Here is a 25,488-nt window from a genome sequence, read left to right as displayed (position 1 = left end):
TAACTTGTTGATTTATTCCCAAAGAGTTCTTATTACAAAGCAAAACTGGAAACTTTTCTCTCCACACAAGCATAGACAGAGCTGTGTTACAGAGGCCTCAGGGTAAGGATTAAAGAAAAACAAAAACAGAAACCCTTCCATCTCTAATTAGGGGTCTCTGTTTGCCAAAGAGCCATTCCACAGCAGGACGACTTAGACTCAAAGCTGTTGCTTGGAGAACGACTCCCAGCAGGTCGGTCCCTTTGGGCAGGTTCCTCTGAGCCAAAAATGTCTGGTTACCAAGAGGGCAAATTGCCTGAGGATTGTTTTCACTGGCCTAGCTTTGCAGCCAGCCTGAGGAACAGTGAGATAAAAAGTACTGTGGAAACATCAGCTTCAAATCATAGAACTATAGAGCTGGAAGGGGCACTAAGGGTCATTGTTATGACCTTTACTTTCTTTAGGGTAGATTTTTCTTTTAATCTATCCCTTAACCCTCTGGGTAGTCTGCTGCCACCAGGAATATTTTATTCCAAGATATTTTATTTAAATTTTCCCTTTGGTAATGTTCCCAAAGCGTCAGGCTCCTTCATGGTTCTATGTGGCCCTGAGGATAGGAATGGAATATAGCAATGACAGCTACACTGGGATATAACAAAACAAAACAAAATAAACTTTTATTTAGTTAAGAAGCGTATTGGTTTCATAAAAGTGGTTCTTGGTTCTTAAAGTTACTTCATTTACTCTCATTCACACAGATCTCTTCCAAGGCTTCACACAAAGTTAGCCTCTTTCTCTAACTCAATATTTGTCTCACAGAAATGCTTAAAACTCCTCAGGCAGCACACAGCTAGCCTCTCTTTCTCTGACTCTTATTCACAGAAATATTAAGCCTGCTCAGGCAGCACACAGCTGGCCTCTCTTTCCCTGACTGAGTGTCCTTTCACAAACATGCTCAGTTCAGGTTCCACACAGGTTATATTTCTCTCATAAACACTTCAACATATTCAGGCAGCACACAGCTAGCCTGCTTTCTTCTGACTGAAACTTTTCTCTCTCACCCCCACTCTTCACCTAGCTCAAACCAAGCATTTAAAGACACATGCACACATTTACTTGAAATCATTACAGTCATCCATTCCAACCCTAAGCACAATGCAAGAAATTCACAGCTACCTACCCCCCCATCCCCCAGCAACCCCTGCTCAGAGGCTTACGGTCTTATTTTTGCCTTTGCTAGACAGCCCATTTTCTGCTGGGCTACTGGCTCCGTATCATCAATGCAAGTTTTCAAGGGATCTGCACCCTTCTCTGGCCTCAGCTCTGTTAATACGGGTGTGCTAGCTGCAGCCCACCACTGGTAACAGAAGTTCTAACTTGCAAGAGGTCAACCACCATAATCAGAATTCATAGACCACTGCAGGCACGAAGGCAGGCAATGCAAGGGACCTAGCAGCGATGGCAGCTTCCCTCTCAAACTAGCCAGTTTCCACCAAGAGCCCTTTCCTTTCTCTTCTCCCACAAGCAGCACTGAGTTTGGGAGATGAACCTCCACAAGCAAACTGGGCAGCTTAACCAGAAGCCCCTCCTGAACACCCACAGCCTTCCCCAAGCTGCAACTCGGAACTAGTCAGGTTCATCTCCTGGCAGAGAAAGAAGACAGCCACTCAAAGCAGCTGAGGAGTTAGCCGTGTTAATCTGTGGTAGCAAAATCAAAAAGAGTCCAGTAGCACCTTTAAGACTAACCAATTTTATTGTAGCATAAGCTACAATAAAAGCATAATAATAAGCTACAAAAAGCAGCTGCTTCTGAAGCGGAGTCTGCTTTCTTCATTCTTTTACTTGGGAAGCAACCAAGAACCAAGCAGGACTTGGTAGGATCTGCATCTGATGTTGCCCCTGAATGCAAGACCACAATGTTCCGAGCTCTCTGGCTCCAGCATCCCAGGAGGAAGAAAATAACTTTTGGAGGCTAGTCAATAGTATAGCAGCTCCTTCCTGGATTTATGAACCTGCTTCCCATCATCTTGCACTTCCTTATAATCTTGCCTCTCTGCCCAAATTCATATCATGGACCCAGATTAAGTACCTTTCTGAAACAGTCAGAAAATGTCAACATGGACAGGAAGTGGGCAAAGGACTTAAAAAAGCATTTCTTTGCACAACATGGTTATCTGAAACTCATTGCTATGCTGTATTACAATTGTTCCCAGTAATATCAAGCAAGTTAATCTAAGACAAGGAAGGCTAATTGAACTGGAACCCTTTTTCTGGATGCGGATTTAGGGAATAATATGTTTTGCTTATTCCATCATTTCCTTTGGGTGACCATTACCAGATCTGGTGTCAAACCAAGCCAAATTCTGCACTGTGAATGTGTCCCAAAGATTAAACACACTCACACAATATGCTGGAAAATGCTTCCAGTTTCCAAGGACTCATTCACTGGAATCTTGTTTCTAAACCTAATATCAAATCAACAATTACAACATGTTTCTAACTTATCTCTTCTCCTCTTGTAAAGATCACCCTCTCTTCCCTTCTGCCAAATTAAAAGTTATCTAGCACCCACATTCCTCCCTTTACGTCCCACTTCTTTTCCAAATACTGTTTTAGTTTTCCCCAATCATTAAAGAATTCCTCTGGATTCTGTTCTCTCAGCTTTCTTGTCATTTTGTCCATTTCTGGCATGTACAGCAATTTTTGTATCCAATTTTCAATAGATGGTACTTCTTTTGTCTTCCACTTCTGAGCAAATAAAATTCTCGCCGCTGTTGTCATGTAAAATAGTAATGTTCTATATTGCCTGGGAATCCCCTCCATATTCAAATTCAACAACAGCAGTTCTGGGTTCTTATTTATTTGAATTTGTAAAATTGCAGTCATAGTTTCTATAGTATCTTCCCAGAACTTCTTTGCTACCTCACAGGTCCACCACATATGATATAATGAACCTTCATGGTTTTTACATTTCCAGCACTTATCTGATGTTTTGTTATTCCCATATGCTATTTTCTTCGGCGTTAAGTACCATCTATATATCATCTTGTAAACATTTTCTTTAATATTAGTACAAGTCAATATCTTCAATGTATTTTTCCATAAATATTCCCATGCCTCCATTGTTATGTCTCTGTTGCAGTTTATAGCCCACTTCACCATCTGGACTTTAACAGTTTCGTCTTCTGTATACCATTTTAACAAGATCTTATAAACTTTAGAAATCTTTTTCTTGCCTTCTTGTAGTATACATTCTTCCAATTCCGAGTTTTTCCATTTAAATCCCGATTTTATACGATCCGAATAATATAAGTCTTTAATCTGCCTATATTGGAACCATCTGTAATAAGATACTTCATCTTCTGTTTTAAGCTTAATCATATTCTGCTCCATTTTCAACACCTCTTTATATGACACACATTGTTCCCTATTATAAATTATCCTCGGGTCAATGGCTTCCATTGGCACCACCCACATCGGGATACCTTCATCCAAATATTTTTTATATTTTTGCCAGACCGTGAAGAGACTTCGCCTAATATAATGATGCAGAAACATAGAGTCCACTTTAATTATATCGTGCCATAAGTACGCATGCCAACCAAAAAATTTTTTATATCCTTCGAGAGTTAAGAGTTTAAGATTCTCTAACAACATCCGTTCTTTAAGCCACACCAAACATATTGCTTCATGGTATAGTCTTATATTTGGTAATTGTAGTCCCCCTCTTTCTTTGGCATCACATATAACTTTCATCTTCACTCGAGGCTTCTTCCCTGCCCATACAAAGTCCGATATTTTCCTTTGCCACTTGTCAAATTGCTTGTTGTCTCTTATTATTGGTATTGTTTGCAGTAAAAACATAATTCGTGGAAGTACATTCATTTTAATTACTGCTATTCTTCCTAGCCACGACAAATTCAACTTATTCCATTTGATTAAGTCTCTATCAATTTGTTGCCACAGCTTTTCATAATTGTTCTTGAATAAGTTAATATGTTTAGCAGTAAGCTCTATTCCTAAATATTTTACTTTATGTGTTACCTCACAGTTGGTAATTTCCGTTAATTCTTGTTGTCTTTGTTTCACCATATTCTTACATAATATCTTAGATTTTCTTTTGTTAACATAAAATCCAGCCAAATCACCAAATTCTTTTATCTTATCCAACAATCTTGGCATATTTTGGATTGGATCTTCTACAATAACCATCACATCATCTGCAAAAGCTCTGACTTTGTATGTAAATCCCTTAATCTTCAAACCTCTTATGGCGTCATCTTCTCATATCTGCATCAATAAAATTTCCAATATCAAGACAAACAACAGTGGAGACAATGGGCAACCTTGCCTTGTACCCTTCCGTATTTCCAGTCTCTTAGTTAATTCATCATTTACTATGATTGCTGCACACTGGTCTTTATATATAGTTCTTACCGCTTGGATGAACTCTTTTCCCATCTGTAACTTCTCCATTGTGGCGAACATAAAATTCCAATTTAAATTGTCAAAAGCCTTCTCTGCAAAAAAAAAAAAAAAAAAAGCCTTCTCTGCATCCACAAAAAAGAAACCAACTTCCTTTTCACAGTGTCTGTCATAGTATTCTATTGCATTTATTACATTCCTTAGATTGTCTTTCATCTGTCTGTTTGGTAAAAATCCTGCTTGCTCTTCTGCAATAAATTCTGCCAGCCATTCCTTCAGCCTTTCTGCCAATATTTTCGCAAAAATCTTGTAGTCATTATTTAACAGTGATACAGGTCAATAATTTTTTACGTTACATAGGTCCTGTTCTTCTTTTGGAATCAGTGATATATTAGCCTCATTCCAGGTTTCCGGAATCTTTTGTCCCTTTAAGATCCCATTCATCACTTTTTTCAGGAAAGGCACCACCTCTTTTGCCATTACTTTATAAAATTTAGCCGTTATTCCATCAGGTCCTGGTGCCTTCCCCAATTTAGTTGACTGTATTGCATCCACAATTTCTGTTTCTGTTATTTCAGCATTTAATTTTCGCTTCCACTTCTCAGATAGCTTTGGTAAGTCAATTTTGCTCAAATATTGATCAATACTATCCTCCTTTACCACTTTACTCTGATATAATTTGGCATAAAATTTATAAAATGCTCTACTTATGGCTGATTGATCCATTAACGTCTTATCTTCTTCTATAATCTTAGTTATCACTCTTTTTTCCCTCCTCTTCTTTAATTGCCAAGCTAAATATTTCCCCGGCTTGTTGGCACCCTCAAATGTTTTTTGTTTTAGTTTCTTCAATTCCCAATTCTTTGTTGTCCATTGCTTTTAATTGTTCTTGCAGAATATTTATCTCCAGGTGTAGTTTCTTTTTCCCCGGTCTTTTCTTTAATTGAGTCTCTTTGATTTTTATCTTTTCCTGAGTTTCTTTCCTTTTTTCTTCTTTTCTTTTTTTGTCTCTTGCATTTCAGTCCATTAAGACACCTCTCATTACAGCTTTGTACCTATCCCATACTTTATACGTTGGTACAGATTTATCCAAATTATATTGTATAAAAAATCTGGTTTCTTTTTGTAACAAATCTAGATTGCCCTCCTGTTGCAGTAAATCTTCGTTAATTCTCCATCTAAATTTTTTGATACATTTCCCAAATCTCCACGTAACTGGATTGTGATCTGAGCTTACTTTGGGCATAATTTCAACCTCTTTAGTCCATATTGCCAATTCCTTAGAGGCCCAGATCATATCAATTCTTGATAGCAACGAGTGCCTTGCCGAATAATAGGTAAATTGCTTGGCTTTGGAGTTATTTCTTCTCCACACATCCTCCAAATTTTCTTGTTTTTGTATTTCAAAAAAAAGATTTTGGCAATAATCCCCGTCTCTTTTGAGTCCCCTTTGTTTTCTTGTCTTGCTGTAAGATTACCACTCCATTAAAATCCCCTGCCAAGATTATTTGTGAATAAGTCACTCCGTCTAATTGCTTCTGTAATTCTTTAAAAAAATTGTCTTTAGCTCCATTTGGTGCATAAATCCTTACTATTAGTGTCTTTTGGGAGTTCCAAATAATTTCCACCGCAAGATATCTGGCTTCAGAGTCACTAAATATCATTTTAGGTTGCAGCTCCTCCTTGATATATAACACAACTCCCCTTTTTTTCTGTTTTGCTGCGGTGACAAATTCTTTTCCTAATTTGTAATTTTTAAAGTACTTTTGATCTTGTTTTTTAACATGGGTCTCTTGTAAACAAATTATATTACAGTGTTGCTTGGATAGCCAATGAAAAATAGTTTTACGCTTGGAAGGTGAGTTAAGTCTGTTTATGTTCCATGATATTACTTTACATTCCATAATCAAATTCTGGGTCTTTTAGGTAAGTCTTTATCATTGTCCAACAAGAACATCTCATTAAAAAAAAAAAAAAAAACAAGAACATCTCCATCTCATGCCGCGATCTGATAGTTCTCCTAATTGCTTGAAATTCAAAACTCAGACCCTCTGGAATCTCCCATCTATATCTTATATTCAACTCTTTCAAAATCTGAGTCAGATCTCTATATTTTTTCCTTTCTATTAGGATTTTTTAAGGTAACTCCTTCATTATTCTCACCTGTTTTCCTTCCATTACCAGTGGGTTTTGAAATTGCTTGCTCACAATGTCTTCTTTCATTTTTTTTGGTAGTAAACTGCACAATCATATCTCTAGGCAGATTTTTTTGAGCTGCATATCTTGAATTAATTCTGTACGCCACGTCCACGTCTTACGATCTCTTCCATGGTTTTATTCAAGAATTCTGCTAATATTTCCAATATCTGTTCTTGGGCTACCTTCCCCTCCTTCTCCGGAACGCCATGAAATCTAAGTTGTCTCTCCATATATTTACATTCCATCACCGCCACTCTTTCATTCAAGCCTGTGGTTTCTGCTTTAAATGTAGTGGTTAGCTTCTCCGTCTTTTCTTCCACCTTATTAACTTTTTGCTGCGTCGTCTTTAGTTCCTTCTTGACCTCGTCGATACTCTGTTAACTCCGCCACTTCAGATTTGTGTCCTTGAGATCCTTCATCATCTCTTGTATTACATCTTTTAATTCTTTGTTGCCTTCAGCCACTTTCTTATCCAAATTATCAAATGCCGATTGCCAGTCCTTTTTCGACATTGTGGGGCTCGATTTGCTCTGCTCCCACGAGTCTGCTCTCTTTCGCAATTCCGTGGCTTAGATATTTAAGTTCCCAAATTAAATTTCTTGTTTTACTAGTATTTTGTCCAAAAGTTAGCGCTTTAACTGTCCAAAATGGCGGGCGTCTTTTCCCTATGGTTTTAAATCGAAGCTTTGCCCTTACCCTTCTCCAAGATGGCCCACTTCCTGTTGCAATGAGGGCTTGCCCTTGCCCTCTTTCAAAATGGCGCACTTCCACTTCTGCCTTTTCCTTCACAGCCGCTCTAGCCTTGCATCTCGATGTTTATGACGCACTTCCTGTTCCTTCCCCGTCGTCGCACCACTACTTTCTCTCACGATGTTTCTCCGTTCCCACAGTTCGCTATCTCTTTAAACCACAGGTATGTAAATAATAATCCTTTCTTCGCCTCTAATTCTTTTCTAAAAGCTCCTTTTCACACAATTCTTTTACCGGGGTGAACTTAATTAGTCCTTTTAAACTTTCTACTTCAGCTTTCTGCTTGAATTTAAATCCTCTAGTCCAATTTCAAACTCATAGAAGAGATAACGATCTTTACCTTGCCGGGTCTTTTCTGGGTTGTAATCACTGTTTCAGATATTCAGATTAGTCCAAATTAGTTACTGAAGCTTGGGTATGGCGATCCTATGCCAACTCAATGACTCCAAAGCTGCTGCAGAGATTTCTGCCACCCTTCTTAGAGTGGGACCTCAAGGCTGGGAGGGAATCCTTTGCGCAGAACCCCCCCTCAGCCGAGATCAAACATGCTCTCAGGGTCTCAAGCGTTCTTGTCTGCTCTCCGCCTGAGAGCAGGGGGCCGTGGGCAATCTAGCACCCCACCAGCCCTGACAAACAGCAACTTGGACAGCTCAGCTCCCCAAACTGCATCAGACCACCATGATTCCCAAGCCGGAAGTCGGAATCTTGTTTCCTTCTGAGACCCTTTGCTTACCCCTACTCTGCACCAGACAGCCTGTTCAAAGGACTTGGCTTCTCTGTTTGGAAAGGACTGAGCTGGCAGGAAGATTGTAAACTGAAGATGAAAGATTTAATAATTAAAGGTTATAAATGTCAATGGTTCTTTTATGCACAATTACTAGAAAGATTTAAACTAGATGAAAATTATGAGGTTTTGAACAAGAAAATACAGAATTTGACAAAGAAGTACGTACAAATGATGATCATGTTATCTCCAAAATGTATAGACTTCTTTTGAAATTTGACATGGAAGGAGAATGCGTTAAAAGACTGATAAAATGGGCCAAAATTTTTGCATATAATATACAAATGGATCAATGGGAAAAAAGATTTTTTTTATAAAATGATGTACTGTAGATGACTGGGGAAGGCAACGGCAAGCCAACTGGTAACAAAAAGTCTGCCAAGAAAACGTCATGATGCGACATCCCCCCATAGGTCAGTAATGACTTGTTGCTTGCACAGAGAACTACCTTTACCTTTACTTACCATTGGTATATGTCTCCAGATAAGCTAGCTAAAATGGTCAAAGGTATTTCGAATAAATGTTGGAAATGTGAACATAAAGGGATATTTTACCACTTGCCATAAAGCAGAAAAATTTGGGGCACAAATTCATAGGATAACTCAAAAATGTCGAAGATTAATATACAACTCAAACCAAAAGCATTTTTGTTGGGACTAATGGACAAACAGCTGGAAAACAAACATGGCACCTTGTTTTTATATATGACTATAGTGGCATTTTATATGCACAAAAATGGGGAAGTACAACATTGCCTTCAATAGATGACTGGGTTATAAAAAGGATGGAGTTAGCCAAGATGGCTAAACTGACAGCGCTGATTAGAGATAGAATACTGTCTACGTTCATAACGAACTGGAAACCTCTTATTGCCTTTCTGTGGGAAACAAAAAAAATGAGCTAAAGCTTTGTGGATTTGTCTTTTAAGAAGATAATTTGGGGAAATTAAATAAAAGGGGGGAACACAGAGAAGTTTATGTATTAACAATACAAGAATACTGTTTATAATGATGTTATACTTGTTATAGAGAAAACGGAAAATGGTCTATTATATATGTATTCTTTTCTTTTTTTATTTATTTCCAGTTGCTTTTTTTTTCTCCTGATATAATATTTTTTAAAAAATTCCAGCTTGTCAAGATCAATCTGTATCCTTATTCTGTCTTTAACTGTATTTGCTACCCCTCCCAATTTAGTATCATCTGCAAATTTAATAAGCGTTCTCTCTATTCCTTCATCCAAATCATTTATAATGTTAAAAACGCTGAACAGAACAGGTCCCAGGACTGATTGGAACTCCACTTGTCACTCTTCTCCAAGAGGATGAAGAACCGTTAACTAGCACTCTTTGGGTGCGATCTATCAACCAGTTACAGATCCACTTAATAGTAATAGGAGCCAAACCACATCTTACAACTTGTCAACAAAGATATTATGTGGAACCTTATCAAAAGCTTCACTGAAATCAAGATAAACTATGTCTACAGCATTCTCCTGATCCAGCAAAGTAGTAACTTTGTGAAAAAAAGAGAGAAGGTTAGTCTGACATGACTTGTTCTTGAGAAACCAGTGCTAGCTCTTAGTAATCACAGCCATCCTTTCTAAATGCTCAAGGACTGACTGATGATTTAAAACTTTTCCAGGTATAGACGTCAAGCTGACGGGTTGGTAGTTACCTGGATCCTCCTTTTTCCCCTTCTTGAAGATGGAGAATTTTTTTTAAAAAATGTTTGTTTGTATTTTATTTAGTCCAAGAAAATCTATTTTACAAACATAGAAAATCAAAGTATCAATCCAATCACATTGGATTAGAAGAAACTGCAAAAGCTTGGAGTTGTGGCACAAGCTGAAATTTGCAGCAGCATCTGAGTATTTTGAGGCCAAAGCAATACACTGTAACAAAGCAGTATCTGTGAATGGAGACATGCTCCTTGAACCAGGAGAAAATTCTTCTGGTGTTTCTTTGAAATAAGTCAGTAACAAGAAATATTGGTTATATGACTTGTGTTCTTTGCATTGATTAGATGGAGGCAACATTTGCCCACCTTCAGTCTTCTGGCACCTCGCCTGATCTCCAAGAATTCTCAAAAATAATGGACAGAGGCTCAGAAATCACATCTGTAAGTTCTTTTAGTACCCTTGGGTGCAATTTGTCTGACCCTGAGGACTTTGTTCCATTTAAAGAAATGAGGTGTCTACATACTACCTCTCTGCTGATCCTAGGCTGTAACTCCCTTCCCCCATCATGTGTTCTGTTACTGCCATGTTGAGCACCATTTCCCTTGCAGGAGAAGAGATGCACTGCCTCTGAACATGGAGGCTCCTTTTAGGTATCCTGGCAAGGAGTTATTGATGGATTTGTGCTCAATGAATTTATCTACTCTCAATTGAAAACCAAATGACATCACCTTATCTTATAACAACTCAGTCTGAACATTAATTACGCACTGTGTGAAACACTGTATCTGGAAACTAAATATTTCACTGGGAGGCTTCAAGTTTTACTCTTATGAGAGCAGGAGCTCTCTCCCCCCATCTCCACACTAGCATAATTTACAAACTTCTACCCGGTCTGAGCGGGGCCCCTTGAAAGCACCCTGGAAGCGACTAGGAATCATGCTGGTATATCCCAGACTTACACCGATGTGACTCCCCTTATGACAATGCAGTGGCCCAGCCCATGGACAGGCTATGCCTTTCCCTGCCACTCACGGTGCTGTCAACAGCAGGCGCTCTGCAATTGGAGGATTCTGCCAGTGTTGCCAGGACAACTAGGGAGCATTCCCTCCTGGCCGTGTCCTGAGGGAATGTATGTGCAGTGCCACGGGTATGTGCCGTGCCAGTGGCACAGTGGGCCTCAGGATGGTGCTGGCCCCTCCCATCGGTCATTTGGCTGCTCGCGACCCAGATTTAGAGGTGCCGTTTTGGAGCTCTTCACAGGCTGCTTCTGTTTTCACCACCCAAGATAACTTTGGTATCATCTGCAAACTTCGTTTCTTGCCACTCTCCCCACTCCCAGGTCTATGGAATAGGTTCAACAGCATTTGTCTGAATACATGCCCTCAAAGGTCCCGTATTTTATATCCCCACAAACTGTGAAACACACAATTTGCTCACCTCTAACTACCGTTCGCCAAATGGTCCTCTACCCATTCATACTGATGGGCCTTGTACCTACACAAAGCTGCATTTTGGAAACTTCTGAAAGCAGGTTTAATGTACGCATGTCCTCTCCCCTAAGCCCCAACTGCACATGCCCAAGAGGACGGAGTTATACCTTCCTGTTCAATTCCCGACAAAATATAAGAGTATATGGTAGCACTTGTGGGAAATACGGGCAAAGCTGGGTGCACGCAGAGATTATATGAACGGTTACAAACAACAAACTGCTTTTACTTCTTTGTAGACTCTCTGCACCATGTGGATGTATGGAGACTAACAAACTGACCTTGTAGGAGTTCGGCAGAGGCATATGCAGAAAAGAAAGAAAGAAAGAGCACCGTTCTGCTGAAAGAGGCACTGTTCTGATCCTGACGTTTGCTATTTAGACCCGGTTGCCCCCCCCCCAGTTGGCATCCAAAATGGGAGTAACCATGGCATACAAAAGATCCCAGGTTTAATCCCTGGCAGCGTTTCCAGGGCAAAGGACCAGGTAACAGGTAATGCGAAAAGCCTCTACCTACCTGAGACCCTGAAGAGCACAGACGAGTAGATAATGCTGACCTTTGTAGACCAGCAGCCTGATTCAGTCAAAGGCAGCTTCGTACATGCTCATGTATGTAAGCAGTTCGCAACATTGCTCTTCCTTTCCCCCCATCTTATTCTCCTCAAAAACACGTGAGGCACATTAGTCTGAGAGAGCATGGCTAGCCCAAAGTCATTTAGCAAACCAGCTTATATGGCAGAGTGGGAATTCAAACCTGGATCTCCTTAATTCTCCTTCAATGTGCTACAAATGCGACACATCTAGGCCAGAAGGCTTGTAAAGGTGGAAGCCCAAACCCAGCTGTCTATTCTTCACAGACTCATAGGGTTGGAAGGGATCCCTTACTTCCGGAGAAGTAACGACAGTGAATTGCTGCTTCTTACACCCCCAGGTTCATTCAGAGGCACACTTTCTGGAGTTGAGGACAACTTCTTTTAAGTCACCTCTGAGTAGGTTCTTGAATAAAATCTGCTAAGCCGCCTAATTTATTGACTGTAGCTATAAACTCTCACTGTGGTGTTCCAAGAGAAGGTTACCTTGGACACCTGGACAATCTTGGTGAACTAAGGCAGACATGGCCAGTATGGAGTGATGTGGATGCAGCCCTTCTCTATGTTCCCATTAACCCTGGTGATAAGAGTGGAAGGCGTAAATCTGGCATCCTGACCAACAAAGGAGGAAGTCATCTTCTAGAGAACAACAACCTGCATTTGCACAGACGCAGAAATCTGGGTACCTGGTGTTCACTGGAGCAGCAAGCAGGTCTATTCAAAGTGTGCCCAAGCGACAGAAGGCTATTTATAGGTATTGGATGCTCAACATCCCCTTCTGAGTCCCCTCCTTTGCTGACTGAGGGTGTCTGCCCCAGTACGGACCTTGCTGCAACTTGGACAGCAATGCAGTGATGTTACATTGCACTGCATGCATCCTTCCCACAGGCGGCAAGTCAAATTGTTCCAGGTGACTGAAACAGTACTGCCCTGTTTACGGATGCAGTGCATGGTGCTTGTAGGCACCTGGGCCACTTTGCCTTGCAGCCCAAAGGCCGAGAGAGATCTGCAGGCTGCAGGAAGCTCTACATAACTGAGATGGAGCTTCGTTTCTTAGGAGGACCACAGCTGATTGATGGCGTCCTTGTTACTAGCGGTCACCCATTTTCAGTTTAGTAAAGTAGGTGACAGAATCTCGGGAATCGGGTTCCAAGATGAGTGACCTCCAGCATTAGTGCCAAAGGACCTCAGAGCAAGAGCACTTCAGTTTCTGGTTTCTGTTTGGTCTGTGGAGGTCTAGGGGACATAGCCGAGCTCTTCTTTGCCTCATATGATAAACCAGCCCCAGAACTGACCACATGGGAAAAGCCTCAAATATCAAGACAGAGGTGGTTGCCAAAAGGCAGACCTATGCTAGTTCTGAAGCATGCTTTGACACCAAAGCCTGACACATATTCAGGCGCCATTAAAGTTTCCCCCCCAAAGAACTCCAAGTTTGTAAAGCCCATTTTATTCTGGCCTGATTAGTACATTTTTTGGCAATAGACACAGCCCTCAACTTTGTAGTGTTCCTCAGGTAGAGAAGGCAGCAGTCGTGACCAACAGCACTGGGGAGTTTCCCTCCTCACAGGCTTCATAGATGTGAAGGTGCGCACTACAGGTGCTAAGGAATCTTAGAAGATGGTGAAAATGGTTGACAACTATTTCTAGTTACATGTAATGATGGAAAACTATATAGAAGCACAACTGGAGCGGGACAGAAAGATAATTGCTTTAAAATGATGTTGCCCTTTGCCCCTTTCCAGTTCTCTGGTAAGGAGGCCGATGTTAATGAAAATGTCCAATCTGATTTTTTTTTTAAAGTCACGGATATATGCCACCCAGAACTGACCTTGTCAAGTGTACACTGATTAAATGACAGTACAAGAAAAAAAGCCTGATGAACTGGGGGAGGGGGGACTGAAAAGTGCAATCCAATTGACCCCACGTAACAGTTTGAATAAAGTCTGGAAATCAAAAAATGTTTTGTTCCCCAAACAAGACAGAAATCAGAATCCACAAAATTGTGGGAGAAAACTGGATAGGAAGCACACCCCTCCTGTCAACCTATGGAAGGTGAAACCTACAGAGGGTGGCCTGAGGCAGGGCCACACGGGTGGCTGCCGAGAAGGGAAGACAAACGCACACCACTTCTCCTGTTCCCGCCACAGCGCCAGTGTTCCAAGAGGGACGAGGGGGAGGAAGGTTCTCTTTGAAGCAGCCGGCACTAAGTGATTCCCAGTGACCATGGCGACAGGCACAGCCTGAGAACCAGGCAGCCGCCGCCAGCCGCCATGTCTCAGCTTTCTCCCTCCCTCTCTCTCCCTCTCTCACACACACACACCAGAAGAGAGGGGGATGCGGACAAGGAGAGGTCTCTGGGAAGCAACTCCAGCCAAGCCAGTTGACCAGGTTCAGACAGCTCTTTTCTTTGCTGAAATTCACTTTTCTTCCCCCACCCCCTCCAGCTCCATTCACATCCCACGTCTCACAGGGGTTCACCTCTTCAGGGGCCTGTTTGAGCAGCTGCGCACCAAGCATGTGCTCTTGCTGTGGCAAACACCACTTGGTCTTCCTGGACCAACATTCTGTGGGACTAAGCACAGCAGGGCTTTATGGCTGGAACTGCCAAGTTCAGGAAATGGCCCACTGTCTAGCCAGCCCCAACGTGGCACGAGCCCGGGTCCCTGCCTCCAATGGCCGGCTAACAAACAGAAACAGGGTATGCACTTCCCGCAGGGATAAGCAAACAAGAAAGGGGAGGCGGCAGGAAAATGCAAGGCAATTATGAAAAATATGATATATTATATAGTAGTGCTCATATAAATTTAAAATTAAAGTGCAAAATCACCAGTATAAATAACATATATATGAGAAGAAATTAATTACAAAACCTAATGGTCTTATATACAAAGACTCAAGATCAGAGACCAATACAATGAATACTACAATGAGCAGAACCATATACAACGAAGTTGGTTCTGGCTGCAATAAAGGCAATATGATTGTGTTCAGTTCATAATGAAATTAATGTCCATATGTGGGTGGTGCACCGAGTATCTTGACACAATTGACTCCTATACAAGAGCCAATGGGTTCATGCTTGCATAATTTCTATTCCCGTTTCACAGTGACACTGAGTCACAGTGTCACAGTGACACTGAGTGACACTGAGAGATCAGTGTTACAGTGACACTGAAAGATCTCTGTCTTTTGGTACTACACCTCCGAAGATGCCAGCCATAGCTGCTGGTGAAACGTCAGGAACTACAACGCCAAGACCACGGCTATACAGCCCGGAAAATCCACAACAACCATATGATAAGTTGATCCCACACCTTAGAAAGCCAGTGATTCATTGAGTGAGGCATTTGTTTTTTCCAAAATGAGGCTATTGATGATTTTGGTATACCCAATAGATTATTAATTAGATCTCGCCTTAAGGATGGCATACTTTTATTTTGCCATAAATTTGAAAATATTAAGCAAGGGTCTGGTGGTATATCATAATTTGTTATTAGTTTAATTTGGTGTAGGATCTCTTCCCAGAATGTTTTAATTTGGGGGCATTGCCACCAAGCGTAAGCAAACGTACCTACATTACTGTGTTTCTTCCAACACATGGGTGATTGCTGTGATGTGATAGTAGATAGTTTCTTTGCCGTTAAATACCAACATGTTAATATTTTAAATGATTGGAGTTTTATATTTATTGCTTTTGAGTTTAACATGGAAGATGACCCTAGCCCTTGTGAGACATGTATGTTGCAGTCATGCTCCCAACGTTTTTGGTAGTTATAATATTTTGGTTTGTTAAGATTTATAATAAATCTATAAATCTTAGAAATTATCCCTTTTCTCTGATGAGTATTCATATCTAGAAGTTCTTCAAAGTGTGTTTTATGCTTTGATATTGTATCTATTAAATGTATTTTATTTGCCATATGTACCAGTTGCAAGTAATTGAACCAAGGGATAGTAGTATTTATTTTCTTTACTAAGTCACTTTTTGCTAAGAGACTTGTTTGTGATGTTATATCGGACAATCGTATATTATCTAAAAATTTCCGATGTTTGCGATAAAGTATGTTATATCCTGGCGGGAACCATTCTTGTGAAAGGATGGTTAAATAACGTGTTATTGTTGGAAACAGTTTGGTTTTGTAACTACCCCATATCTTTAGTAGATTAAACCAAAATACATTGTTTTCAACTTGGGTCAGTCTGCATTTGCACTATAAGATGGGCAGCCCAATCCTAACCCCCCAGGCAGCGTCGTCGCTCATGCGCTGGTGTAAATGGGGCAGCGCTGCACAACACCCTATGGACTTCTGCAGAACAGTCCCACTGGCGCCCGAGCGTGGCAAGGCGAGATGCAGCGGCCCTTGGGAGGTCCCGCCCACCGTTCTCCTGACAACCCTGCTCACACCAGCCAATGGCCACACCCTCCCCTGACATTCAGGCGAGGGGCAACCAGCAGCGCAGCCAATGGGGAGGACCAGACTGGTGGCTGCAGCTTGGTGCGCCTGCAAATACCTGCCGCTGCTCCCACCACCAAAAAAAAAAGGTCCCCTCTCGAAAAGTAGGGCCAGATAGTAGGGAGCTGATCTCTGTTGCCTGGAGATCAGTTGTAATTTGGGGAGATCTCCAGCTACCACCTGGAGACTAAGTAGTCCCCAGGTTCCAGAGAAGAAGGTTGGGGGGAGGCGGGGCCATCAGTGAATGACAGGAACGCCCACTGGAAACCACGTGGGAGGCCAGGAGGCTGTATGGAAAAGAGGGGAATGAAAAGCGCGCTCAGACTTGCTGCTGTGCAACTTGAACACATCGCTGCATCTCTACAAAGCAAGAACAGGGGCCGGACCTTCACAGCCGTGTCCCGGTACTGGGGAGATGCCCCCCCCCCAGAGTGAACTGATAGACCCTCCCCATGCCAAGTCCATCCCTGCTTCTGCAAACACATCCCCCACCCCCTGGCAGCGGCTTTCCACCTGCAGCGACCATCTTCCTGGTGTATCAGATGCCAGCAGCTCAGCCTATCAGAGAATGAAAGTTCTCAGTGCCTCTCTCCCACCGCCCCCCCCGGCAGACATTCATGCGCCACAGTTCAATTCCCACCCCACACTGAGGGGAAGAAGGGGGCAGGGAGGCTGGACGGGGTGCTGCTTGATACATTTGTGGGGGTGTGTGAGTGGGCATGTGTGACAGGGTGTTGAGGGAGGGGCTAATGACAATGTCAGTCAAGCATGCAAACAGAAGTTTGTTGTTTTTCAACACATTTTATTAAACTGAATGAAGTACCACCGTCCCTCGTTAGCCAATGCATTTTTAGCAGCCCTCACTTGCGCTCCCAGAGGTGGGGCGGAGATGCTGACTGCCTTGAGATATTGCTTCCTGGGCTGGATCTGAATTATGCTTGCAGGGGATTGGGGGGGGGCGCTGAAGCAGAAATTCTTGGTTGTCTCCCAGACAGTCGCGACGTGCCTGCAAGGGCACAGATGTGCAGCAAGGAACTCAGCCGAGCCAAAGCCCACACTCCAATATCTGAGATGATGCACATAGTAGAGAGCAGCAGCGGGAGCTCCACAGGTGCAGCTGGCAACCAGCTGATACAAGACCCTCTGGCGAGGAAGCGCTCTGCCTTGGGGTGATTTTACCTTTAAGGGAGAGAATTAGCAGGTAGTTACAAACACCTGGTCAAAAGTAGTTTTCTGGGCAACTACCTCTGGGGCAGATGGGCTGCCACCATCGCCCCCTCCCCTGCCAAGCCTCGCCTGAAGAGGCTAGTGGTCAGGTGAGTTCAGGTGATGGGGCAGTTATCACAAATCAGCGAGATGGGTTAGCTGTTGCCCCAACTCCTTCTTACCTGTCAGTGTTCCCTCGCTCCTAACTGAGCTGGAACTTCAGAGTCAGATAACCTGCAAGGAAACTTAAGTGGTTATTGTTAGCCAGACATTCTGGACTTTGCCCTTCTTCCCTTGCGTGAGTGCAAAGTTCTCCCAGTTTTCTTGCAAAGTCCCGAAAGTGCACATAGTGCCTGCCACCGGGAGTACCCTCTCCCCCGCCTCATATTCAAAGTACCCACGACAGAAAGCAAACGGGCAGAGCTTTCAGCCATGTGCTAACTTACCTGAGGTTGGGCAGCATGGCCAGATGCTTTGTAGGGTGCATCTGCAGGTGACTGGGTGCGAGGAGGGGGCTCGTCCACGCCGGAAGCGCACGTGGATTGGCCCCCATGATAGTTCCCCTCCTATGCTCCTTCAGGCCGTGGGGGTGGGGCTGGGCGCTTGGAGAGGGGGCCGAGTTTTCCCCATTCAATGGGTGCCTATGGGCTATGCCTTGTTTTTTCGTGGCGTAGCTGTTTTGAGCCGCTGTGGGTGTTCACACTTCTGGAAGGGCTTAGGGAACAAACTAACTCTGCCCCCGCCCCCTGCCCCACCCCCTCCTGTGCCAACAAGGGGCCCTACACCGCTTCTCTGCCTCTGCCTGGCCAGCTTTCGCTCCTGGTGGCGGCAGCCTGCAGTGGTGGTACGTCTCGTGCCGCCGCCAGCAGAAGGGCATTTACACCCATGTAGGAGCCAGTTCCACCAGCGCAAGTCTTAGTTTGGTCCCTATTCACTCCCCCCCCCCCTCTTAGGATTGCACTGTTCATGTATCAACACTGGAGAGTGTAATGGTTCTAAAATTTGAGACCACACTGTTTCTTATTTCCTAATATTTGTACTATTATAGAGAGATGAATAGAATGTTCATATATTTCAATATCTGGATAGTTAAAGCCTCCATTTTGTGGATTCTGACATAATATATGGAATGAAATTCTAGGTCATTTATAATTCCATGGAAAGTTATTAAAAATTGATTGCCACTGTTTCATTAAATTATGGGAATTGTGCGAAACAGAAATATCAATTTAGGAAGTAGAAAGTTTTTAATTAAGTGGTATGTAGCATACCAGTCACAATGCTGTTTACACCAAATCAAGATATTTTTCTTTATTTCTTGGATTGTTTGTATGTGATTGTATTTTAGCATGTGATTAAAATTTGATGGAATGTTAATGCCTAGATATGGAAGGTATTTATTAGACCATTGAAATTTGAAGAGATTTTACCTTTATCTGTGAGAGGTTTGTGAGAGGTTGATAGGCATTAAAAGTGATTTCTGTATATTGACTTTTAAACCAGAAATTTGGGCAAATATGTCAAGAGTCTTTTGTAACTGTAATAGTGAAGTGTCTGGTTTTGTAAAATAAAGAAGCATGTCACCTGCGAACATGCTAAGTTTATAAGTTTTAGAAGTAATTTCTATACCATGAATTTGCATATTGTTACGAATTTCATTAGCTAGAGGTTCCAATGCTAAGGCAAAGAGAAGTGGTGAAAGTGGACACCCTTGTCTAGTTCCCCTTGTGAGTCTTATTTCCTTTGATAACTTATTATTTATCTTAACTTTAGCTTTAGCCTGTGAATAAATGACTTGTAAGGCTTGGCAGAATTTGGAGCCAAAATTCGTATATTGCAGTAGAGAGTGAAGATATGATGTTTCAAGGGAGTCAAATGCTTTTTCTATGTCCAACAATACTAAAAGTAGTTCTGACTTTTGATATTGACAAGCAGCAAGGATATTCAAAGTTTTGTGGATGTTATCTGTTATGTCTCTCCCTGGGATAAAGCCAGATTGGTGATGGTGGAAGTAGTGTTTTATTATGGAGTTTAATCTTTGTGTTATAATAGAAGTAAATATTTTATAATCTTGGTTGAGAAGTGAAATGGGATGGTATGATGCGGGATTAAGATGGTTCTTGCCTGGTTTTGGTATAACGATTATGTTTGCTTCACTCCAAGTAGGAGGTTGCTTTCCCATATTTAAAAGATTATTACACACATCTGTTAGAGGTTGAGTTATGACTGAACTAATTTTTTTTTATAGAATTCTGACAGGAAGCCATCAGGACCAGCTGATTTGTTATTTTTCAATCTTTTTATCACTGCTTGAGTTTTGGTGAGCGTGATTGGATTATTTAGCATTTGACGGTGCGCATCCTTTAATTGTTTAGTTTGTTTGAGGTGGATAAGAAATTTCGAATTTTGTCTTTGGGAGGATTTGTCGAGGTGTATAGTTTGCTTTAAAACTCCCTGAAACATTGCACAATATCTGTAGAATTTTCCCTTTTTTTATCTTGAATTGCATTTATAATCTTAGACACCCTTTTTTTATTTTCCATGCTAATAATTTTAATTGCTTCGGTGAATGAAACCAATATTTCTGTTTTAAATATAGTAAGTTCATTTGGATCTGATTGGTTTCTGTAGATTCCAATAGTTTGTGTTCTTGTAATAATTTTCAGTAAATTACTCTATACTATTTTTTTAAATCATATGCATTTGTATTTTAAATACTTTTTACTGTCCGAAATTGACACCTTGGGGGGCCTGAATCCAAAGAGGGGGGTGGTCTCAGAAGCAATGAAAACCAAAAAAATCACAGGGACCACAATCCAACAATGAAGTTTTATGTTCAGAAGTACAGACCTAAATTTCACACCGCACAATGAAGAAAAAATCAATATTGACCAGTGAGTCAAATTTTTTTTTACTGTAAACTCCCGGCTGGAGGTGGCAACGGGCTTGCCAGCTTCAGAATATTCTGTTTCGCACCCGTGTGCTTCTTCTAAAGCCACTACATCTGGAATTAACACACAGGTAAGGCATAAGTGCATATCCATCTTATAAACATTGTAACAAAACACTTTGTAAGTTTTACAATCATACTTATGCATACATAAATTTCTACTGTAAAATATAACCAAGCCCCACATCAAGGAAAAACTCACCGAGTTTTTCCTTGATGTGAAGGAAATTTATGTTTCCTGGGTGAAAAAATACTTTGGAGACAGACCATACTAAATGTGACTGGAAAATTGTGGATGACTTAATCTCGGTGAGTTTTTCCTTGATGTGGGGCTTGGTTATATTTTACAGTAGAAATTTATGTATGCATAAGTATGACTGTAAAACTTACAAAGTGTTTTGTTACAATGTTTATAAGATGGATACGCACTTATACCTTACCTGTGTTAATTCCAGATGTAGCGGCTTTAGAAGAAGCACACGGGTGCGAAACGGGATATTCTGAAGCTGGCAAGCCCGTTGCCACCTCCAGCCGGGAGTTTACAGTAAAAAAAAATTTGGCTCACCGGCCAATTTTGATTTTTTCTTCATTATGCGGTGTGAAACATAAAACTTCATTGTTGGATTATGGTCCCTGTGATTTTTTTTGGTTTTCATTACCTTGGGGGGCCTGGCATAGAAATGTTTTAAATAAATAAAATGCTACACTTTATGCTGCCATAACACCTCTAGAGTGTTTGTCATCTGAGAGAGAACATCAGCGGCATCAGAACATTTTCGAAATAGTTTCCGCACTTCAAACTTTTCTGGAAAAACCTTTGCTGTAAATTGGGTGTGCAGACTCTGAAACCTAGAACTGATGTTGCTACTCCAGGGCTCTTACAACAACACCTTGTTTAGCCACTGCTGATGTGTTTGGAATACAACAGGTAGGCAGATAACTGCAGAATTGTCTTTCCAACACCAACACCCCCTTACAAAAGGGGAATGCTAGAAAGGGGCCAAGATGGTTCATGCCACTAAACGCAGTCTAGGCTATTTCAGTTAGAACACTGTCAACACTCACTTTTTGCTAGTTCTCCAACAACAGAGGAAAAACTGAAGACTGGCCAACCTTGCTGGCAAACAAAAAGTCTGACCCTGGTCAAATCCGATGCACCTCTTGAGTCTGCTGAAAGCTCCCAGGAGGATACAAGCTGGCAACTGTTGCTAGACCAGATGAGCCTTGGGTGGATTGAGAGGGACATAAAAATGGCCCAGGCTTAGCTTGGACCCAGACAGGTCCTTCCAATGGCCTGCTCCTGTACTGATGCTATCTGGCTCCGTGGGAGCCCTTCAGGACCTGGCTTAATCGTGGCCAAACAGCAGCCCTCCAGGGTAAGCACCGACTGGGAAACTTTCCCATCAACAGATCAATTCTCTCTGGAGGTCATCCTTATGCAGAGGCAGGAGGAGCTCTCCACAGCTGATGGGAAGGAGTGAAGAAAGATGAAAAAGGACAGGAGACGCAGTTGCAAGGAAGTTTTGCCAATGTGCTTCTCAAGGACCTCGAGGGATCACAAGAGATGTGGCAGCAAACTTTTAACCACCCAAGAGAGGCACTCTTAGATGCCTCTAAGATGCCTCATAGTGGATATTTTTTTTAATTGATGACACTACTGCAATATGACCTATGTCGGGTTGCCCTTGAAGACTGTCCAGAAACCGCAATTGGTTCAGAATGCTGTGGCCAAAGTGTTGACTGGAGCGGGTCACAGGGCCATATCAGGACTGTCTTATGCCACCTACAGTGGCTCCCAACGTCTTGGGACGAGCGCATTGTAGACATCGCCCTGATCTTTCCCTGATCACTACGGGCATCTACAGGGGTCCTGCATCATGTGCCCCCACCATCTGAGGCTAGGCAGGTGGCAACCCAAGGTCTCCCCTCAAAGTCAACTCTGAGATTCCAACAGGAGCAGAAGGCCACAGATCAGTTACTAGGAGCGAGACGGAGCATGCCTATCACTCCCATTCTGCAGCCACTCCACTGGCTACCCATCAATTACCCAGCTCAATTCAAGGTTTTGGCTACCACGTAAAAAGCTCTTCATGGCCTTTGTCCCTAATATCTGCAGGACCACCTCGGGAGTGCTGTTCATCTGAACAGGGCCTTCTGAACAGGATGCTTCAGGCTGATCCTGCACTGGGCAGGGGGTTGGACTAGGTGGTCTGTATGGCCCCTTCCAACTCTTATGATTCTTCAGGTGCCACACTGCAATGGGCAGAATCCACAACGGCCTGTACATGAGCCGTCTCTGATACGTCCCACTCCCCACCTTATGGAATGGCCTGTCTGCTAAGATCAGGATGGCTTCCACTCTCCTGACTTTCTGCTAATTGTGCAAAACTAAATTATTCAGGAGGGCTTTTTTAAACAGGTGGGAGGGCTGTGCTGTAAGGAAATGGTTCAGCAGACGTTTTGGTACAGGGACAGGGAGTGTAGACTATACTACTGTATTCTGTCTGTTGCTGTAAGCATGATCCTAATGGGCAGTTTCTGCAATATTTCAATATGTCAATTTTGGAATTGCTTATACTCTGCTTCAGCTCCAACAGATTTCTGTCTTTTTCCCTCTGCAAATTTGCTTTTTCATATTCTATCATTACACTGTTTATTGAATGTCCCAGCTTTTTTTGTTGTTGACTGACACTGTGTAATTCACCTTGAGTCTCAGTGAGAAAGGCAGATGACAAACAAACAAACAAACCAAAGGAAAGACCTGGGTTGTGGTACCCAAAGTCTGGAGCTCCCTCCCCAGCAAGATCGGCTGGCCCCCCTCTAGCACGGTCTCCTGCCAGCAGGCAAAGACTTTTCTGTGTTTGGGATTCCCTCACTAACTTTCAGCGCCCCCATTTCCTGTTTATGTGTATATGTTTATGTTTGATCAAATGTTTTATATCTGTTCATCTGTTAAAGCCTTTTTGTACGTTGTGACTGTTCTGTATCGTAATGGAATCCTGCAAAGTATTTCTGCTCCAGCCCCAGAGCGTGAAAAGCACAAAGACTTCAGGCCTCTGGCTGGCCAGTACCCCCTCGGAGCCTCCCCTGCGGCCCCAATGGTGCCCTCAAGATACTGCGGTGTAGTCACAGATGCTTGAGCCACCACTGGAGCCAGTCAAACCCAGCAGTGACTGGACACCCTTGGCTCAGCAGTAGAGCTCCTGCTTTGCATGCAGGATGTCCCAGGATCAGGGCCCGCAGGTGCTAGGAGGCAGGAAGGCAGGCAGGCAGCAGGTGCTAGGAGAGACCTTTCTCTGCCTAGGACCTGGAGAGCCACTGCTGTGCTGAGCAGAAAATGCAGATGCAGGTGGACTAATGGCTCGACTCAGTGCAAATCCACTATGCTCTCTCACAGGTGCTGCCAGCCCTGGCAGGTGCTGCCAGCCCTGGCAGCCACTCAAGGTGTGAGAAAAGGAACAGATGCAACATGCCAAGGCCCTCCCCATTTGCCACCACTCCCCCTTCATTCCCATTGGAGTTCCCATTGCACACCTGCCCTGATGAAGGAGCTCTTTGCCCCATCACCATTCATGTTTAACTGTGCCAAGCTTCTCTTTTTGTAAAACTGCTTTTCAAAGGCATTATCCCCTCACTTGTTAACTTTCCACAGTCAAATGCCAATGGAGGGGAGCCACAGGCGGAAGCACTCCCCCCCACCAGCTGTTTGCTCTGCTCGCAAAGCAGAATTCTCGGTGCAACTCTCCCAGTTGCTCATCTGTTCAGCCATTCCAATTCCCACGAGGAAAGAAGAGCCCTCCTCCCAATACACGGCGGCGGCGGCGGCGGCAACGCAACAGCAACACAGGCTCTCGCTCCAGCCTAGTCTTGGCTGCTGCCCCTTGGGGCAGTCTCAGCAAACAAACAAATCTGCCCCATACTGACCCAACCCTGCAGCACACAAAGACTTTGCCAAAAGGGGGGGGGGAGAGACTTAAGAAAATAAAAGGGCAGCAAGAGAGCCACCAGACGCAACAGGCCTCATTCTTAGTACAGTCCAAGATTAGGAAAAGGTTCCAATCTAGGAGGAATCTGCATTACGGCACTGATTGGAGTGGCAGAACGCCAGCCGGAAATGTTCACCCTGTGGAAATCACTAGCAGCCAACAAGGAATCAAGCTCCAGCATGGCTTGCAGACTCCACATGCTTCCCAAACTCTGTCCAGATGGTGAGACTACAGAAGCTATTTTCAGGTAGGCAGTTGTGTTGGCCTGCAGTGCCACAGATGGATCTGAGTTCAGTGGCACTGGGGGGACCAACAAGATTTTCAGGGTATGAACTTTCAAGAGTTACAGCTCCCTTCTTCAGAAGGTACCACAGACTGAGCCTCAAAGCCAAACTCAGGGACTGGCCCTATCCCTGTCACAGAAGTCAGCTCTGGGTCCAAGCTTGTCACTCCTGCTCATTTAAATCCACTGAAGCAACAGAATGCAAGCTGACAGCATATCTTAGCAGCAGCACCTTCCGCACGGCAGGGGAACACCCAGGTTCGGTCCTTACCTTGCCCAGAACAGTGAGGCAGGGCTTGGGCTCCAGCTCTGGCTGCTCCAGTTTCACTACTCCAACCCAGCCATATTCATACAAGTCCTCTTCATCGTTGCTATTGCAGAGCCCCAATGGATGCATCTGGAATCAACAAAGGAGAAGATGAAGCCTCCAAGAAGTACAGAAGGAAAACAACCCCCACACCACCCAAAGGTCCTCCCTCCCATCCTGACAGATGCCGGGGCGCCACCATGCCGAGGAATATTTGTTTTATTATTATTTATTTAGAAAGTGGCCAAAAAATGTCGAGCAAAACATCCATGTGGGAAGAGCCTAGCTATAAGTCAGGGAGCTTTTCCTGTCCAGAAGTCTCTTCAAAACAGGTACTGTGCAGGAGCGCAATTGTCCCTCTCTTCTCAATGTGGAACGCTTTAAAGCAGATCCAAAAAGCCTGGAT

At 43.0% G+C, this 25,488-nt stretch overlaps 1 protein-coding gene across 1 annotated transcript in view; it reads right to left on the bottom strand.

Annotated features, from left to right (window-relative positions):
- Positions 1-25,488, bottom strand: part of ZNRF3 (zinc and ring finger 3) — a 93,963-nt gene that overhangs the window by 26,388 nt on the left and 42,087 nt on the right. Inside the window, exon 2 of the mRNA XM_054996955.1 lies at positions 25,047-25,172. Coding sequence (XP_054852930.1) covers positions 25,047-25,172 — 126 coding nt within the window. The remainder of the gene's footprint in view (positions 1-25,046; positions 25,173-25,488) is intronic.

Source organism: Eublepharis macularius, chromosome 13 (assembly GCF_028583425.1).
Source record: "Eublepharis macularius isolate TG4126 chromosome 13, MPM_Emac_v1.0, whole genome shotgun sequence".
In the NCBI taxonomy this organism is placed as follows: domain Eukaryota; kingdom Metazoa; phylum Chordata; class Lepidosauria; order Squamata; family Eublepharidae; genus Eublepharis; species Eublepharis macularius.
The sequence above is the reverse complement of the archived record's forward strand: the minus strand, read 5'-3'. Positions and strand labels throughout refer to the sequence as shown.